Genomic DNA, 19,609 nt, shown 5'->3' with positions numbered 1-19,609 from the left:
ATTGCAGATCCTTCGTGCCTGTAGGCACCATGGGAGATCGGCATTCTCCTGGGGGGGGGAATGATCCAGTGGCCGTCTCTGTTGCCACGATGGCAGCCGTGCCGTGTGCAGGGGTGGCCAGAGGCGTGGGCGGTGTTGCCAGGAAGATGATGCCCGCCTGCTCCAATCCTGGAGCAGTGGGGGTCATGCCCAAGGGCATTCCACTGGTCAGGGAAACTGGGTGATCCCAGGTCAGCTCCGATGGCGAGGAGAGTGGCTCCCTCGTGATGCTTCCTTTTCTTTGCCGGTGTCGCGGTATTGGAGGGGCCTTCCCCTGGCCTAACCCTAACCCCTGCCCTGGCAGGCTTAGAGGAATCCTCCCCGGGGGTGGGTATTCACTCCCAGGGGGTAAGGGATGTAAGGGCACGCCACCATAAGGCCTGTTTAAGATGCATGGCTCCTTGTTGGCGCATCTGCTTCCTAAAGGCCTAGCAATGGGTGCAAGTCTTCACGATGTGCCCCTTGCTGAGGCAGAGGGGGCACTGAGAGTGCCCATCACTGGCGGGCATCCTAGCTGCGCAAGAGGTGCAGTGATGTGGAGTTGAATTGGCAATGCGGTCTCTTAAGGAGCGCACGTGGGCAATTCAAGGAAGAAAGGAAAAAGGAAGGGGAGAGAAGCAGCAGCCTTCTCTCCACGTAGTTAAAGATTTTTCTTTTTTAAATAGAAGGAGAGAGAGATAAAAGAAAGAAAAACTGGCGAACTGTTTCGGCTGGAGAGGTACAATCCGGAGAGTGAAGCCCAGTGCAGTTGAAAAGGAACTGAGGGAATGGGTGGGGGCCACCACCTATATACCACTCGGGGTGCAGGGAGGTCCCTGCTCCCACCCACTCCATGACAACCAGCTCTGGAAGTTTCCACCGGATGAGGCCTATGCTGCCAATCAAGCCCCACTGGTGTGTGATTTGCATGGAGACCATGAAGAAGAATATCTTTGAGTCAAATTTGTATTCAGCTTAACATCAGATCATGTGTGTATGGGTCATATTTAGCATAGAAACATAGAAAACAGAGCGAGTCAGAAGGGGTCTCCCGGGCCATCTAGTCTGACCTCCGGCACCAGCCGGCTTCACTCACGACATGCCCACCATGTGGACATCCAGCCTATCCTTGAACACCTGCACCGATGGGGCCTCAACGACCTCTTGTGGAAGCCCAATCCACACCCTCAGGGTCCTGACTGTCAGGAAGTGCTTCCTGGCATCCAAACGAAACCTTGGCTTCATATAAATGTGAAAAGAAAACTGATTCAGATTATAATACCACTATAAAAGCCACCCAACTTATGACACTAAGGTGTAAGATTCTAATTATAATATGAAAATCTTTATGTATGTAACCTAAAATAGAACAAAATCATATACTACAGTTTCATATATGAAATGTCTCAAGTTAGGCCTATCTAAAGAGAAAACAGTGATCCATGGGACCAGGCATCCATAAACTAAGACAAAAGAAGAACAGTTATCTCACTAAGGGTAGATCAATTACTCTCCAAGTATCCCCAGATAAGCAACGTTCATTGATTCTAACTATAAAGCTGCATAGGTCAAAACTGACAATGATCCTCAACAGATGGGGAAAAGCCAAGCACTTGCCATTCTAGGCTAAAATCCAAAATCAAAAGCTAAAAAGATGACACTAAATCAAAAGATGCCACTTTTCAAAAGGAGTGGGAGGAATACAGAGCAAATATTTTTGTTTCATTCATTCACTTCTGCTTTCAACCTCCCAAGATGTTATTTGTCATAGTATATTTTATAAACCTCCTTCATGGATCACTGCCTTGTCGTGGCGAAGGGCCTTGCGTAGCTCAATGAAGCTAGGAGCTATGCCGTGAAGGGCCACCCAAGACTGACAGGTCATGAAAGAGAGCTCTGACAAAACGTGATCCACTGGAGAAGGAAATGGCAACCCACTCCAGCATCTTTGCCATGAAAAACCCCATGGACAGTACCAAAAGGCAAAAAGATATGACGCCGGAAGATGAGCCCCTCAGGTCAGGTGTCCAATGTGCTACTGGGGAAGAGCAGAGGGCTAGTACTAGTAGCACCAGAAAGAATGAAGCGACTGGGTCAAACCCAAATGGACACTCAGTTGCAGATATATCTGCTGGTGAAAGAAGAGTCCGATGCTGTGAAGATCTATACTCCATAGGAACCTGGAATGTAAGATCCATGAATCAAGACAAGCTGGATGTGGTCAAACAAGAGATCACAAGACTGAACATCGACATCTTAGGAATCAGTGAACTAAAATGGAAAGAAATGGGTGATTTAATTCAGATGACCATCAGGTATACTATTGTGGGCAAGAATCCCTCAGAAGAAATGGAGTAGCCTTCACAGTAAATAAAAGAGTAGGGAAAGCAGTCCTGGGATACAACCTCCAAAATGAGAGAATGATCTCAGTTCGAATCCAAGGAAAACCATTCAACATCTCAATAGTCCAAGTCTATGCCCCAACCACTGGTGCTGAAGAGGCTGAAGTTGATCAGTTTTATGAAGGCATACAACACTTTCTAGAATTAACACCAAAAAATGATGTCCTTATCATCATGGGGGATTGGAATGCTAAAATAGGATGCTTTAAAGATAACTGGAATAACAGGCAAGTTTGGCCTTACAGTACAAAATGAAGCAGGGCACAGGCTGGTAGAATTTTGTCAAAAGAATACAATGGTCATAGCAAACAGTCTTTTCCAACAACCCAAGAGAAACATAGAAACATAGAAACAGAGCGAGTCAGACGGGGCCTCCCGGGCCATCTAGTCTGACCTCCGGCACCAGCCGGCTCCGCTCACAACATGCCCACCATGTGGACATCCCGCCTATCCTTGAACACCCGCACTGATGGGGCCTCAAAGACCTCTCGTGGAAGCCCATTCCACACCCTCGGGGTCCTGATTGTCAGGAAGTGCTTCCTGGCATCAAATGGAACCTTGGCTCCCTGAGCTTTGCTCCACTGGAGCGTGTCCTGCCTTCCTCTGCAGGGGAGAACAGGTCTCTACCCATCTTCATGTGACATCCCCTCACATACCTGTATGTCACCAACATGTCCCCTCTGAGTCTCTTCTTCCATGTTGTTAATGAAAAGATTGAACAGGATAGGCACCAGGACAGAGCCCTGGGGGACCCCACTTGTTACTGGCCGCCATCCCAATGATTTCCCGCTAATGGTTACCTTCTGCTTTTGGTCAGTCAACCATGCCCTAATCCACTGGACAGTGCTTTGGTGTATCCCAAAACTCCTCAGTTTCTCCACCAGGATATCATGGGGTACTTTGTCAAAGGCCTTGCTGAAATCCAGGTATACCACATCCACTGCATCCCCTCCATCTAGCCATCTCGAAACCTTGTCATAGAATTCCACAAGGTGTGTCTGGCAGGACCTGTTTTTGTGGAAGCCGTGTTGTGTGACTGTCAGCCTCCCTTCCCTATCTAGCATCACTAGATCTCTCTCTATTACGAGCCTTTCCACTGTTTTTCCTACAATGGATGTAAGGCTAACCAGTCTAATTCCCCATGTCCTTTCTACTACCCTTTTTGAAAATTGGGACCACTGATGCCACCCTCCAGTCCTCTGGAACTTCACCTGTTCTTCACGAGGTCGCAAAAATGGAGGCCAGCGGGTGTGAGAGAACCCCTGCCAACTCTCTTCAGTACTCTCGGGTGTAACCCGTCAGGGACTGGTGCCTTTGTAATGTCCAATGCCCCTAAGAAGCCCTAAGAAGCCCCTCGACTTCAAGGGGGGTGACTCTAATCTGTGCCCCTAAGTCCCTGGCCTCATCTAATCTCCCATGTGAATCAACCCCATCCTGCTTTGGGGAGAACACAGAGGCACAATAGTCATTTAGCTTCTGTGGGTATTCCCTCATATCAGTCACTGGATCCCCTTCCTCTTCATTTAGTGGTCCCACCACTTGTCTCCCCTTCCTCTTCCTATTTACATTCTGAAAGAAGCCCTTTTTGATGCTCTTTATATTCTTGGCAAGTCTCAACCCGTCATCAGCCTTAGCCTTGCGAAGAATCCTTCTGCAACAGGCCTCCTCCTCCCGGTATACCCTTTTGTCTAGTTGCCCCAGTACCCATTTCCTATGGAGGTTCCTCTTTCGTCTAATCCCTTTACCCACCTCCTTTCGCATCCATGGTGGCACTCTCTTCTGCCTCCCCACCTTACTGACTAGAGGTATGGTCAAGGCTTGCACCTCCAAAACCTCCCTTTTGAGTGCCATCCACCCCTCCTCAACTCGCTTACCTTCCAGCAACCTATCCCAGGAGACTTTCCCCAGTCTGGCCTTCAGTTGGCCAAAGTTGGCCCTCTTGACGTTCCAGCTTCTAGTGCTCGACCTGCTCATATCCCCAGTCCCATGATCTCAAAGCAAAGGATGGAGTGATCACTCACATCCAGAGCTCCCCTAATCTGTACTTCATCTATCAGTTCCTCCCTATTGGTCAAGACCAAGTCAAGGATGTTTCCCCCCCTCGTCGCCTCTCGGACCCTCTGTGTGAAAAACCCTCCCTCTATAGCTTCTAGGAAGCAACGTGACCTGGCTGTCACCGCCGAGTGAGTCTCCCAAGTAATATCCGGGAGATTGAAATCTGCCATAATTACTGTGTCTCTCCCCTGAGATATCCTTAGAATCTGGTCAGGACATCATCCAGGGTCTCAAGTTGACCTGGAGGGCGATAACATACCCCCACTGTCAGGTCTCTTTCCCTGTCAAAACCCCTAAGTTTCACCCAGACTGCCTCTACCGAATTCCCATTTGTGCTGCATCCTATCTCACTGTATCCTATCCCTTCCCGGACGTATAAAGCCACGCAACCACCTCTCTTTCCCTTCCTGTCCTTTCTAAAAAGGTGATACCCTTCTATGTTCACATTCCAGGCTTGCCTTTCATCCCACCAAGTTTCTGTGATTCCCACCAGATCATACCCTCCTATTCCCAGGAGAGCTTCAAGCTCTTCCTGCTTATTACCCATGCTCCTAGCATTGGTTTACATGCACCTCAACTCCTTCCCACCGCTTCCTGTCCTTGAGAGTTCCCAGTCTCCTTCTTCCTCCCAGCCTCCCTGATACCTGGCCCCTCTCTGTAGGAGTCCCGTCAGTCCCTGCAGTACCTCTAAAACCCTGGTTCCAGAGCCCTGATTCTCCCCCCACACTTGTCCAGTGCAGACACGTTACTGGGGGGCCTGAACCCCCCCCCCGGCCCAGTTTAAAGTCTTCCGGACAAGCTTGCTAGAGCATCTCCACAGGACCTTTTCCCCATCCTCGTGAGGTGTAACCCGTCCCTTGCGAGAAGTCCATTGGCAAGAAAACGAGTGCCGTGTTCGAGGAACCCGAAGTGTTCCTTCTGGCACCACACCCTGAGTCAGTCGTTCACCTCGGAGGCCCTCCTGTCCCTTCCTGGCCCAAATCCTCGGACAGGTAAGATTGACGAGAAGGCCACTTGGGCCTTCAGCTCCCTGAGCTTTTTCCCCAAGGCCTCAAAGTCCCTGGTGGTCCCAACCACACCCTGCCTGGCCACATCATTTGTGCCCACATGGATCATCAGGAGCGGCTGGTGACCCCCGGAGCGAACAAGACGCTCCACTCTGTCCTTCACATGCCGATGCGTGCGCCCGGCAGGCAGCAAACCTCCCTTGTCTCCAGGTTGGGGTGGCACACTGCCGCCTCAGTGCCCCTCAGCAGGGAGTCCCCAACAACAATCACCCACTGCCGTACCTTTCCGGTGCTGGTGGGCAGCCGTGGCCTGGCCCTCGCCTCTCCCACAGCGGCCCCCTTGCCACCTGACGTGCCAGGCTGGGGGTCCTGCTGGTCCCCCGAGGCCTCATCAGCCCCAGCCTCCCCAAGTGGAGAGAACCTGTTTCCCAGCTCCAAATTGGTGCCAGGAGAAGGAGGAGGCCGTGCCTCCTCCTGTGGGTGACATACCTCCATGTTTCCGCAGCTGCTCCTCCCGTGGTCTCTCCCTCAACTTTCTGTCCAGAGGGGGGCTGCTCCGGGGGGGCCTGGAGAGCTCTCTCGGCCCTCAGGCACCTCACCTCCTCTTCTAGCAGGGTCACCATCTTGCACCGAGGGCAAGTGTATCCCTGCCTCTCCTGGGGGAGAAGGGCAAACATGTCGCAGCTCTCGCAGCGGACAGCAACACCCGTGACACCCGCCAAGGCCATCTCCTGGTCTGCCATCGGTATCCCTTCCGAGACCTTACCTTGGTCCCCTGCCTTATTTCTCCTGCAGTTCCTCTCACTCGCCCAGTTCTCCCAGACAAAAACCCATTCGCACACACACACAAGGATAAAATAAACTTAAATTGGAAGAAAAACAAAGCAAAGCACAGCACAGCACAAACAAAAACAAACAAACAATCAAACCTCTGTGTCTCAGGGAAGGGAGTCTCCGGACAGCCCGGGCCGCAGCTAAGGGACGTAGACAAGGGACCACACCTTATCAGTCCCTCAGGCCGGTGGCCCCGCCTGTCAGCTTCCTCCTGGCTGCTCTAGCCTCTCTGGCCCCGCCGCCTTCCTCTCTGCTCCCCTGCCCAGCTCCTACCTTGCCTTCGCCTGTCCCCTGGCCACTCAGCACACTCTCCCAGCCTGTGCCTCTGCTGCTCTACCAAGAGGCCAGAGCCAAAAGAGACAACTCTACACATGGACATCACCAGACGGTCAACACAGAAATCAGACTGACTATGTGCTCTGCAGCCAAAAATGGAGAAACTCTATACAGTCAGTAAAAACATGACCAGGAGCTGACTGTGGCTCAGATCATGAGCTTCTTGTTGCAAAAGTTAGGCTTAAATTGAAGAAAGTAGGGAAAAGCACTAGGCCACTAAGGTATGACCTAAATCACATCCCTGATGAATATACCGTAGAGGTGACAAATAGATTTAAGGAATCAGATCTGATAGACAGAGTGCCTGAAGAACTGTGGATGGAGGTTCACAACATTGTACAAGAGGTAGCAACTAAAACCATCCCAAAGAAAAAGAAATGCAAGTAAGCAAAATGGCTGTCTGAGGAAGCTTTGCAAATAGCTGAAGAAAGAAGGGAAGTGAAAGGCAAGGAAGAAAGATGCTCCCAATTGAATGCAGAATTCCAGAGAATAGCTGGAAGAGATAAGAATGCCTTCTCAAACGAACAGTGCAAAGAAATAGAAGAAAACAATAGAATAGGGAGGACCAGAGACCTCTTCAAGAAAATTGGAGATACGAAGGGAACGTTTCATGCAAAGATGGGTATGATAAAGGACCAAAATGGCAGGGACCTAACAGAGGCAGAAGAGATTAAGAAGAGGTGGCAAGATTACACAGAGGAACTATACAAGAAAGAGCATAAAGTCCCTGATAACCACGATGGGGTGGTCACTGACCTCAAGCCAGGCATCCTGGAATGTGAAGTCTAATGGGCCTTAGGAAGTCTGAGCAACAACAAAACTAGTGGCGGTGACAGTATTCCAGCTGAGCTATTCAAAATCTTAAAAGATGATGCAGTAAAAGTGCTACACTCAATATGCCAGCAAACTTAGAAAACTCAACAGGGGCCACAGGATTGGAAAAGGTCAGTTTACATTCCGATCCCAAAGAAGGGCAATGCCAAAGAATGTTCAAACGATCGCACCATTGCACTCATTTCACATGCTAGCAAAGTTATGCTCCAAATCCTACAAGCTAGGCTTCAGCACTATGTGGACCGAAAACTACCAGAAGTACAGGCAGGATTTCGAAGAGGGAGAGGAACTAGAGATCAAATTGCCAACACACGTTGGATCACGGAGAAAGCTAGCGAGTACCAGTAAAACATCTACTTCTGCTTCATTGTCTATGCTAAAGCTTTTGATTGTGTGAATCACAACAAATTGTGGTAAGTTCTTAAAGAGATGGCAGTACCAGACCATCTTATTTGTCTCTTGAGAAACCTATATGCAGGTCAAGAAGCCACAGTGAGAACTGAGCACGGAACCACTGCTTGGTTCAAAACTGAGAAAGGAGTTCGACAAGGCTGTATACTGTTGGCCTGCCTATTCAACTTATATACAGAGCACAGCATGCGAAAGGCTGGGCTAGATGAATCACCAGTTGGAATTAAGATTGCTGGGAGAAATATCAACAACCTCAGATATTTATTTTCCTGGGCTCTAAGATCACCGCAGACGGGGACTGCAGCGAAGAAATTAAAAGACGCTTGCTCCTGGAGAGGAAAGCTATGAGAAGTCTAGACAGCATAATAAAAAGCTGTCACCCTGCCAACAAAAGTGCGTATAGTCAAGGCTATGGTTTTCCCAGTTGCAACATATGGCTGTGAAAGCTGGACCATAAGGAAGGCTGAGCACCAAAGAACTGAGGCCTTTGAATTGTGGTGCTGGAGGAGACTCCTGCAAGTCCCTTGGACCGCAAGGTGATCAAACCGGTCAGTCCTAGAGGAGATCAACCCTGACTGCTCTTTAGAAGGCCAGATACTGAAGATGAAACTCAAATACTTTGGCCACCTAATGAGAAGGAAGGACTCACTGGAGAAGAGCCTAATGCTGGGAACAATAGATGGCAAAAGAAGAAGGGGACAGCAGAGGATGAGGTGGCTAGATGGAGTCATTGAAGCAGTTGGTGTGAGCTTAAGTGGACTCTGGGGGGTGGTGGAGGACAGGAAGACCTGGAGGAATGTTGTCCATGGGGTCGCGAAGGGTTGGACACAACTTCGCGACTAACAACAACAATTTTATAAACGTAAAGAAAACATTTATGAGATGCTTTTAGAAGTTCAGTTCCAGGCAGCTCACAAACCTGATCTGGCCAAATCAGAAAGCATATTCTGTATCCCTATGCAACAGACAACAAGTATCTTGCTGCATAAGAAATACCGTAACTGTGAACTTAAAGCTAACAGTCAGTTCTCCTAAGACATTTTCATAGTGGCGGCACTCATCAGCAACACATTTCAAGGAAAGGGGTAAGAATTTTTGCATTATGTCTGTAAGTGTCATTGCATGTATCTCCATTATTTTGTCCACTAGCCTACAAAAATATAATATTGCTGGTATCTACATAGACTTTTCTAGTTAAGTAGAAGTCTGTCCTTAACATTATGTCATAATTTACCTGCCATCAATTTTCCTCTCTTCTGATTTCAAAGATTTGGATATAAGAAAGTTGCAATACCTCATGATTCAAGTAGAAATCTTGACCCTGGAAACAAAATCCAAAATGGTCCTTAAAACCATTGTGGTCAAAGGTTCAAGCAGAATTTGCAAAAGGAAAGTGTCTGAAGATTTTCTAGTATTTATGAGAAAGCCTCAAAAAAGCCCTCAAAAAAGTTCTGTTATTTGGCTTGGAAAATTTTTCAACATGCTAACTAAATGAGTGTTGAAGTTCCACTCTGTGTATTAGCATGGTATGTTACAACACTGTTAGGTATTTGAAGTTATTCTGGGAAGAAAAAAAATCAAGATATCTGTAATGTTTCCTGGAAAAGTCACTTTAAACATTAAATGCCTGAAGGTGTCGTGAGGCCAGAGCACCCTTCTCAATTACTCACACAGGAACAGGCAGTAAAGGTTTAAAGCCTGTTATTCTAAAGAACTTAAAAGCTATGCAGCAATATATAATACAGGAGCTTGTAATGGCGATTCTAAGCAGTAGAGTTGTCCCCTCCTTTCTGACTTTTCTCAGATTTATGATGCACTCTTCACCCGTCGCAGACGCTCCTCCATTCGAGGGCTAGATAAACTCCTCTCTCTTCTCCTTTCAATTTCTCTTGACTCCAATTGTCCCAAGCAGTGTGCCCTCCTCCTATCTTGAGCACTCTCCAGAGTTTTCCCAGGCTGTTTATCTCTATCTCGTGCTGTCATCTCCATAGCAACGGGCCGGCTAACCAGTTGCCTAGCTCCGCTACCTATCAGTAGAAGGCTGTCTTCCCTTGGCCCTAGAAAAACTTCGTCAAAGTCAGAGGGCAGTGTGTGTGTGTGTGTGGGGGGGGCATTTGTGCAATGGGCACCAAGTAAAAGTCTTCTTGCTCTAAGGCCTGACTCTTGCTGGGAGCTTCTTACTCTCTCACACATGCCAACAACTCCTCTGAGTCATTAGGCACGACAGAAGGATATCTTAGGCCAAGTCCTGTGATGGGTCCAAATATATTGTGCGTTAAGGAAAATATATCTGGAGTATCTCTGCTTCTTATATTAAAACCAAAAGACAGAAGCTTCCTTGATAGATAAGAAAAATACACTTTCTAAAGCAGTGCAAGCAATTCCTACATTCACTTTCCTTTTCCAGAATTACCTTTTGAAAGAATTGCAGAGGTGAGGAAGGGAAAACTAAGGGTTTTTATATTTTTTCAGGACAAGACTGACGAGAAGTTAACACCATAGCAACATCACCTAGAAACTGCATCTGCTTTCCACATCAGAGTTCTGAGCAAAATTGAGCCTGGATCATCCTATCAAAAAACTTTTCTACCACTGAGTTTTCAAGAAAGCTTCCAAACCCCTTCAAGTATAGCACTGGATTATTCAAGTATAGTACAGAAAATGTAAGTTATCTAATCTTACAACTGAAAAGTGAAGTTGCTTACCTGGTAACCGACGTTCTTTGAGTGATCATCTGTGCATTCACAGCTCTCCACCTGCATGAGGCCTGTCGTCAGAGAGTGAGAGAGAGATTCCCTAGCTAGGCATTTTGGCAGGAGCCTGCACCCTTCCCCCACATGGTATATAAAGGTGGGGCTCCCACTATTTTCTCCAGTTTTGGTGAGATGGTTGCTTGGGCATTGGAACCAGAGAAAGGATGGCCATTTCCAGCCTTCTCACCAGCACAGCACAGATAGAAAAATAAGTGAAAGTAGTGCAAAAGCTGCCTTTGCTGATTATAATATGGTAATTGATACTGATGGGATGGTGGACAGGTTGTGTAAATGCATAGATGACCAGCCTTTCTTCTTTGTGATCTCTGTGCAGCATACATATGGTCGATTAACTAGCTTATTGAGGAATGGAAGTGGAATGGTGTCATCAGTGGAAGGCTGATAAGATCACCTGTCCAAAGGAGCAGACTTGTAGTGCTGAATGAATGTCAATGGACTGCACCATATTGTCACTCTACATAAGTCTTCTACTGATACACTGGCATGTAGTGCTGTGGAAGTTAACTTCTGCTCTGGTAGTGTGTACTTTTGGTTTTTCTGGAAGGTCCAGTCCAGCTAGTTGGTAGCCTATTTTGATAGTCTCTACAATCCAGTGAACTAGTCACTGTTGAGTTATGGAGTTCATTTTTTGATTTTGATTTTTCCACATATAAGACAAATAGTCTTTTAGATTGGCAGAATAGTTCTGTGTGGGACTGTGAAGAAGTAGAGGGGCTCACCCATCTTCCCTTGGTGTCCAGCAGAGAGAGGCCAACTGTGATGGTGCACAGCAAGGAATGTGCTTGGGCAGAACAAGGAACAAGGACTCTGATTGCCAGGATGAATGGGTGCGGGCACTGCTGCACTGGATTATTGGCTGGGGCAAGAACAGCTGAGCTGGGTGGAATGGCAGTTGAAACGGGGGAATAAAGGAGGAGGTCATACCAGAAATGTAGGGGTGGAAGAGGAAGAGAATGAGAGAGACACGAAGAAGAGGAAAGAAAGGAAAAAAGGTGGAAAAGGAGGCTTCAGATGAAGAAGCCTGAAACTGGCTGGCTTTGCCTGTTGGACAGTACCAAGGCACCAACAGGCCAACAAAAGCAGCGAGGGGAAAACCTGCACCCAGGATGCAGAGTTCGCTGCCATCCCAGTCGTGATGCCACTTACCCTAAATCCAGGAAGGAGGAAGGGTTCAGGCCAGGGCAGGGATTAGGCACTTCAGGAAGCGCAGCCATGATGGGAAACTGTGAGCTGCAATAAAGAAATCTGGTGAGCAAGCTAACTTAGGTTGTAAAGAGTGGTCTGGTGAGAAAACTGCCTTTTCTTTATAGAAGATCAGGAAGGCTGGGTCAATTTCGAGAGCACACAGCTCACAAGCCCATATGGCTGATGTGATAGCTACTAAAAACACCACATTCCAGGAGAGAAGGAAGAGGTTGATGGTAGCTAAGTTCAAATAGGGGCTTTGTGAGAGCTTTCAGAACCAGTGAAAGGCTCCATACCAGCAAATTTGATTGGATTGGAGGTACAAGGTTATGCAGTCCTTTAAGGAACCATCTGGCAAGAAGATGCAAGAAAAGGGATCATTCCATGAAAGGAGGATGTTGCTGCTAAGTATATCCTAATAGAGGATGGTTTCAAACCTTTGAGGTGAAGGTCAATCAGGGAGGTGAGAATTTGATGGATGGATGATGTGGTTGGTTCAAAACCTTGCCTTTTGGAGAAACGTTAGAATTACTTCCATTTTGTTTCATATGATTGTCTGGTGTTTGGTTTGAGTGAAGCACTGAGGATTAACTGTATCTCAGGTCGTAGGAGAACTCCCTTGTCTACTCAGTGATCCTCCACACTGTCAGACATTTGGTCTTAATGTATGAATGTAAGACTAGCCCTCCATCCTCAGATAAGATGTCTCATCTCATCAGGAATCATGTGAAGTTCTGATTGGACAGGAGAAGCATGTCTGCAAACCATGCCAACTGAGATCATCATGGGCTCACTATAATATAGCTGGTGTGGTCCCTTTGGATTTAGGTGATTAATTTTGTAATCAGCGGGAAAGGGGGAATAGATAAAAGTGAGTCCTGTTCCATTGTGTGAGGAATACATCACCCATTGACTCACTGCCAGCTTTGGCTCGAAAGTAAATTGTCTGCACACTGTATTCTTCAGTGTTACAAACAGGTCCACAGATGATATTTCCCAGCTTGTGAAAAGGTATTTTACAACTTCTGGATTTAACTCTAATTCATGAGTCATGCCCAGCCTTCTGCTCAAAGTGTTGGCCAGTTTTTTGTAAATTCCAGCCAGGTGGACTGCCACAATCATTGTATTCCATTCCAGGCACCAGTCCCGTATTTATAGTGTAAGTTGGATCAGTGATATGGAGTGAGTACCGCCTTGTTTGTTTAGATAATACACTACTGTAACATTATCCGACATTCTTTTAATGCACCTGTTCTTGAGTAGCTGTTTGGAGGACAGAAGCACTTTTTGCACTGCAAGGAGCTTCAAGAAATTGACAGGCTTGCTGCATTCTTGATTGTTCCATAATCCATGTGTTTCTTTGCAGGTGCATTGTGCTCCCCATCCCCAAGGGGAAGTGTCCATTGTTACAGCCAAGTCTGATTTCTTGGGGGTAAAGGCAATTCCATTGGAAAGGATAGTTCACCAAGTGAGTGCACAGTCCACCAAGTGAGATTGCACTGTACTGTGTGTAGGAAAGCCAAGCGTTTCCGTTTGGAGTCTCTGTTTGGTTGGTAGGCTCAAAGAAACCATAGCTGGAGCAGTCTCAATTGCAAGCAAGCATATTGTATGACAGAAACTGTAGCTGCCATTAGTCCCAAGTGTTGCTGTATTTGGTGCACTGTAGATCTGGCTTCCATTTGGAGGTGTAAAACCAATCCAGATAAGAGTGGATGCTTTGTCTAGGGGCAGGTATGCCCTGGCATCCACTGAATCCAGTCTGGCACTGATATGGAGGATAGACTGGGAGGGAGAAGCTATAGATTTTTCATCATTAATGCAAAGTCCTAGTTTCTGTAGAAGACAACAGGTAGTGTGGACTGAGGCCATCAAGTCCATCTTAGACAAGGTGGTTAGAAGCTAGTCATTTAAGTATCGTATATCCTTTGAACCTGACAGTGCACAAAGACTACTGCCATGTATTTTGTGATTACTCGTGGGGCTATGGCATGACCAAACAGGAGTACACAGAATTAATAACTTTCAGTGCCAATATGAAACCATAGGAAATGTCAGTAATCCGGGTGGATAGAAACTTAAAAGTATGCTGTATTTATTTATTTGGAATTTTTGTATGCTGTCCTATTAGCATAAGCCTCGGGACAGCTTCCAACATCATAAACAAACAGTTATTCAGACAAGAACATATAAAATCTGGATTCATCCTGGCTAAAAGATTTTAAAACCAATAAATAATATTAATAATTATTAAAATATTGTTTAAATAAAAAGGTCTTGGACATTAAGTATATCAATTAAGTATATCCATTAAGTGTATCAAGATGAACCAGTGTACTTGCCAACACAGGTAGTATAGAATCCCCTTTCGTGATCAGATAGCGAGATGGATCGAATTGCTCCCTTTGATCAGTGTTGCTACCTCCTTTTATTAGGTGGCTGATGGAGAGGTACTGCATATAATCCTGAGTGATGGAAGGGATGCAAATTCTATGCAGTACCTGAATTTAGTGATGAAGAGTACCTATCTGTTCAATGTTATGTCTTCCCATTGGGGAATAAAGTTCTCACGTAAACCAGACGTCCTTTTGCAGGAGTGGTAGGATGGCATGAGTGAGACCATGTGGAAGCATTTGGGTTTGATAAAGCAGTTGACGCCCGAGGCCCAGGACAGGGCAAAGGCTGCCATCTTTCTTTGGGACTGTGAAATAGACGGAATAAAAATCAGAAGGATCACAGAAAGAGACCCATTCAATGATTCCTTTCTGGAACAGAGAGGATATCTCATTGAGGAGGGATTCTGAAGGGGCAGTTGCTTTTATGGTGCCAAGGGGAGGGAGTGTAGTAAACTCAATTCTGTATCCTTGGAGGGCAATGGAGAACACCCATTTGTCTCAGATAATCTCAGCCCAAGCATCAAAAAATGGTTTAAGTCTATGGTAGAATGTCAGATGAGAGGAGTCAACAGGTTTGGAGGGGTGATGGGAACCCTGACATGGACGAGCCATGGGATCAGGGCAACTGGTCTGAGAAGTAGGTTGGTGCCTGGGACCTAGTCTGAAATTGAGGCACTAAACAGTGCCACTAATGAGGGGCATGCAACCTGGAAGGTGGGGTCTGAGTCTCATCCTGCAAGAGGTATTCCTGGCTTTTTCGACAGAGTCCATTCTGTCATCTGTACCTTCAATGAGGTGGCCATCAAGGGGCATATCCTCAATTCTGGCTTTTGCCTCCATAGATAAGCCTGAGGAATGGAGCCAGGTGAAGCAATGGAGGCCTATGACGTCTGCCATGTTTCTGGCACCACATTTGACTTGATGTGTTGCAGTGTGAATCTCCTGCTGGGCCAGGTGAGTAGCCTCAGTAGTTATTTTATTAGCCAGGTTTTGTGTCTCTTCAGGGAGAGATGAACAAAGTGATGACATCCACTCCCATAACATGAGTTGGTATCAGGCCATGGTGGCCTGGTAGTTGGCCAACTTGGTGGAAAGTGCAGTAGATGAACAGAAGTAGCGCCACGTGGCACTGGGATGCTTGCCTTCTCTATCAGATGGGGTGGAATATTCTCCATGGGATGGTCGTTGACAGGACTCCACAATTTGGATGGAGATAATAGAATCTGGATGTGGATGCTGGAAAAGGTATTCAGCGTCTCTTTCCCATATCCTATATTCTCAAGTCTGTGAGGTGGTGGACCTACAGACATGGAAGACTTCCACTCTTGGTGGATGGCATCAAGTAAGGTCAGTAAGTGGGGTATAATGACCCTGTCCTGTTGTCGCTGTATAGATTGCCTCAAAGACAGGATCTTGCACTGGGCTTGGGCCTTGCTGAGGTCTGAGTCCCAAATTGTGCATGAGAACCTGATTAGAAAATTATCCTAGGTCTGCAGAGCTGTGTGGAGGGTTAAATGGCTGTTCAGTCAACCCAGATGGGTGATCAAGAGGATTGGGCAGGAAAGGAAGGATCAGAAGTTTATGACTCAGAACTGGAGGGTCACATATGTATGATCACGCAACTTAGCTTTTGGTAGTCTGGAATGAAAGGTCAGGGAATATTGAGCTGTCATATGTCTTGGCTCCCATGATAGGCCAGGTAGTGGCTTGGGAGCCAAGGTGGAGAAATTGCCAGATCTAGTCAGGCTCCAACAGGGCCTGTCAACTGATATCCAGCATTCTTTATGGAAATCGGCCAGTGAGTGCCGCAGTCTCTTTCAGCAAGCAGGGAATGGGACCTGTAGCAACACTGATCTGGTTCAGAAGGTTGGTGTATACTCTGGACAGGTGAAGTGATTTCAGATCTCACCTTCGACGCTTAGACCAATTAGAACAGAGAAGGAGAGAAAGAAGTTTGTCCAACCCCCGTGGAGAGGGACGTATGAGATTGAGGTCCCCGTGACAAATCTCAGAAAGGTCAGAAAGGAGGGGGCAACTGTGTTGCTTAGAGCTCTCTGCGGTAGCTCCTACACTATGTCGTAAACATAAATCTTGTAGTCGTTCGGAATAAAGGTCTTTAGTTTTTATCGCCTGCGTCTGTGTGAGTAATTGGGGACTTGAGTTACGACCTCACGACACAAATGCAAGGATCTTCCACTGTATGCTTTATAAGAAAAAGAGTCTTTTAGTAAGCCATCCTTAGACTGAATGCCTCAAGAGCTTAAAGGTTTGATGTGCTAGTAAAATGGCAGAAGTAATGCCAACATTCTGCAAGAGATTCAACAAAGAGCAGGAGTAATGCTTTAGAAGCCATCAGTCCCTTCACTAACTTAGAGCCAGCCATCTCTCTTTTATTAGGGTTACACCCTATAAAATTCTTAAGCTGTGAACAATACAAAGAAAAAAGAAATCAAAATACAGTATTAACATCTTTAAAATCAAATTTTACAATAAAGAATGGCTCATCAGTCAGGGAAGGCATGTTTAAAGAAAAATGTATTTAGCAGATGGAAAAAACTAGACAAGATTGTGCCTTTGAGGAGAAGGTCTCTCCCCACTCCCCCTTCTCTCTCCACAAACTTAGAAGAGACCTTGGAAGCCAGTCCCTGTATTACAGCTCAAAAGTTTACATACCAGCATAAATCAAATAACATTCCCAATGAGATATGAGAGAAGCACCTGCACATGTGCAGAGTTAAATTCAATTTCCCCTCCTTTCAGAAAGATTCTGGCTTCACTTTCAGGATGGCTCCTGCTGCTAGAGGGCAGGAACATCAGACACTTCTTAACTGGGACATTCACCCCACCTGTTGTCTCCTGACAGGGTCACAGCACCCCTGTACCAAAGTCTCCCCAACCCCCCCAGTTCTATCCATCCATCCATCCATCCATCTATGCTGCCCCATGACTAAAAGTCTCTGGATGGCTTACAAAGAACACAAAACCAAAAAACAAAGAAACCATAACAGCAACACACAACACACTGCATCTAATAAATAATGATAAAAACAAGGATAAAACCAATTAATTGTTAAAATGCCGGGAAAATAAAAAGGTCTTCGCCTGACACCAAAAATAATAGACTGTGCCAGGCAAACCTCCCTGGAGAGCATATTCCACAGTCAAGGTGCCACCGCTGAAAAGGCCCTTCTCCGAGTAGCTAACCTCCTGGTTTCCTTCAAAGAGGGTTCCCGGAGAAGGACCTCTGCCTCTGATCTCAAGGGGTGGGCCGGCATATAGGGAAGAAGGCTCTCCTTGAGGTATCCTAAGGCAGGCATTTTAAAATGTCTGCCTTCTTTTCCAAAGCATGCTCTGAGTATCTTGACCAGATAACCTTGAAGCTGCCAACTGCCAACCACCTCTACCCCTCAGCCTTCTCCTCAGAATTGGACAAATCTACCTGAGACAACCAAGTTCCAAGAGGTGGACCCTCCATCTACATAGGGTACTTGAACTCCTTGCCACTGATAGCCAAGGAGTTCTGAAAAGAGGGAATCAATGCACTAAATTCTCTACTCCCAGCAGACCAGCAGAATTGTCTCATCTGATGACCTCAGTGATTGGACAGGTTGGTAAGGGAGATGTTCTTTCAAATATCTGTAAGTAAGACACTTACACTTACAAAGGCTCAGAATCCCAGGGAGCCTTACAGGCATTTAGTCCAAGCTCCTGCTCAATGCAAGAAATCAAAAAATAAATTGCCATCCAACCTCTGCCTGAAAGCCTCCAGGCAAGGAAAAGCGCCCACCTGCCTCAGAAATTCATTTCACTGTCAAACTGCTGCAGCCTTCAAGATATTCTCCTAGTATTCAGCTGAAATCTTCCCTCCTCTAACAGACAATCATTGCACAGTATCTAACAGTGCAAGTCTGCTAGTGTAAATGATGCTGGGCTAGCAGAAGCTAGGTCTAGAACTATGTACCAAAGAGACATCCATCATACATTAACTCTTCCCACTGCCCAGAAGAAGCAAGGAACATGTGACCAGGCTTCTTGCCTTGATTCCACCCTCTGTGGCTCCTCCCAGTCTATTCTTCTAAACAGATAGCAATAGAAGCACCAGAAACAAAGGATAACTGTAGTGAAGATACAGAACAAGCCATTTATTATCTATTGACATTCCCTCTTTGGAAACATAATGAGACTGCCTAGCTGTCACAGGATACAGTTCATTCCTCTCCATGTACCATATCAGAATGGAACTTCACAGTAAGTACTCAACTTTCCCTTCCTATTCAGTCCAAATAGACATCCATACAAAAGGTACTATTTCCATGCCCACCATGAGTGGGAGGGGCTCCCACCAAGACCTCAATCCTGAACAATAAGACTGCCACCAAGTAAGTTTGATGGTAAGTAAGGCCCTGACAAGACCTTGACAACATCTCTTAATGAAATGCACATCTGAAATGCACCAGATCCTGTCAGAGGAATGAGAAAGCTTAGAACAAAAGAGAAGGAACACTATCTTTTCTACTCTGTGTAAAAACTGTTACATTGCAGAACAAAGAAGACTCTGACCAAAGAGTGACAGAGTCTTTATTGAACAAACAGAAATGATCTGTTATGGAGGGTGCAGTTATTTCCGAGACTCTTTTGCCCAATGTTATACCTAGAAGGAATAGCATTTGGGGAGGTGGGGGAGAGCATGCAGAAGAGCATGAATGTGAGACAGTGCTCAGCTGCTCAACAGAAGAATAAGAGCTGATAATATCACATGCTGATTCTAAATTCAGAAGCAAAGTTTAATTGGAGGACACTGCAGTGTTGCCCCTGTAATTAAGTAGCGGATCCTGCCAATTCCACTGGGCAAGCAGGACACGTCGCACAACAGTGATTTACCACTTCTCAAATGAATCACTGAAATGACAGAAAATGCTTGTTTCATAATAGAGACAGGTTGGCAGAACTCCCTTATCTGAGCTCTGCCAACCTGTCTGTTCCAGAAACAAGCATTTCCATGTACAGTGGTACCTCAGCTCACAAATGCCTTGGTTCATGACCAAATCAAGTTAAAAACAAAAATTTCATGAAAATTTTGACTTGGGCCGTGAACTCCGCATTGGGTGGCGACCAAGATCGCAGCCGTCTCCCTCCCGCCCCCCAAGTGGGGAAATGGCCATGATCGCAGTTGCGTTCATGCAGGGAAGACGTGCATGATCACAGGTGCGCTCCTGTTGGAAAGATGGGTGCCATCTCAGCCATCTCCCCCCCCCACCCCAACCAGCACGATCACGGTCATCTCCCCACCCCCGAGTTGGGAGAAGGCCACGATCACAGTTGCATTCATGCACAGAAGACATGTGTGATTGCGGCTGTGC

At 46.5% G+C, this 19,609-nt stretch overlaps 1 protein-coding gene across 8 annotated transcripts in view; it reads right to left on the bottom strand.

The window, feature by feature from the left end:
• Positions 1-19,609, bottom strand: part of GALNT1 (polypeptide N-acetylgalactosaminyltransferase 1) — a 142,452-nt gene that overhangs the window by 80,706 nt on the left and 42,137 nt on the right. Inside the window, exons 2-3 of one of the 8 annotated variants that reach the window (XM_044452450.1) lie at positions 10,603-11,901; positions 9,132-9,218 (exon numbers count right to left, since the gene is read on the bottom strand). The exons of 4 other annotated variants lie outside the window; for them this stretch is intronic. In XM_044452450.1, the coding sequence (XP_044308385.1) occupies positions 9,132-9,196 (65 nt within the window). In that variant the 5' untranslated portion in view covers positions 9,197-9,218; positions 10,603-11,901. Of the gene's footprint in view, positions 1-9,131; positions 9,219-10,602; positions 17,217-19,609 lie in introns of those variants that run through there. 3 more of the 8 variants (XM_044452483.1, XM_044452469.1, XM_044452475.1) reach the window with 3 other exon arrangements.

Source organism: Varanus komodoensis, unplaced genomic scaffold, assembly GCF_004798865.1.
Source record: "Varanus komodoensis strain SLA01 unplaced genomic scaffold, ASM479886v1 scaffold10, whole genome shotgun sequence".
Lineage (NCBI taxonomy): Eukaryota > Metazoa > Chordata > Lepidosauria > Squamata > Varanidae > Varanus > Varanus komodoensis.
This window is presented reverse-complemented; position numbering and strand designations above follow the sequence as displayed.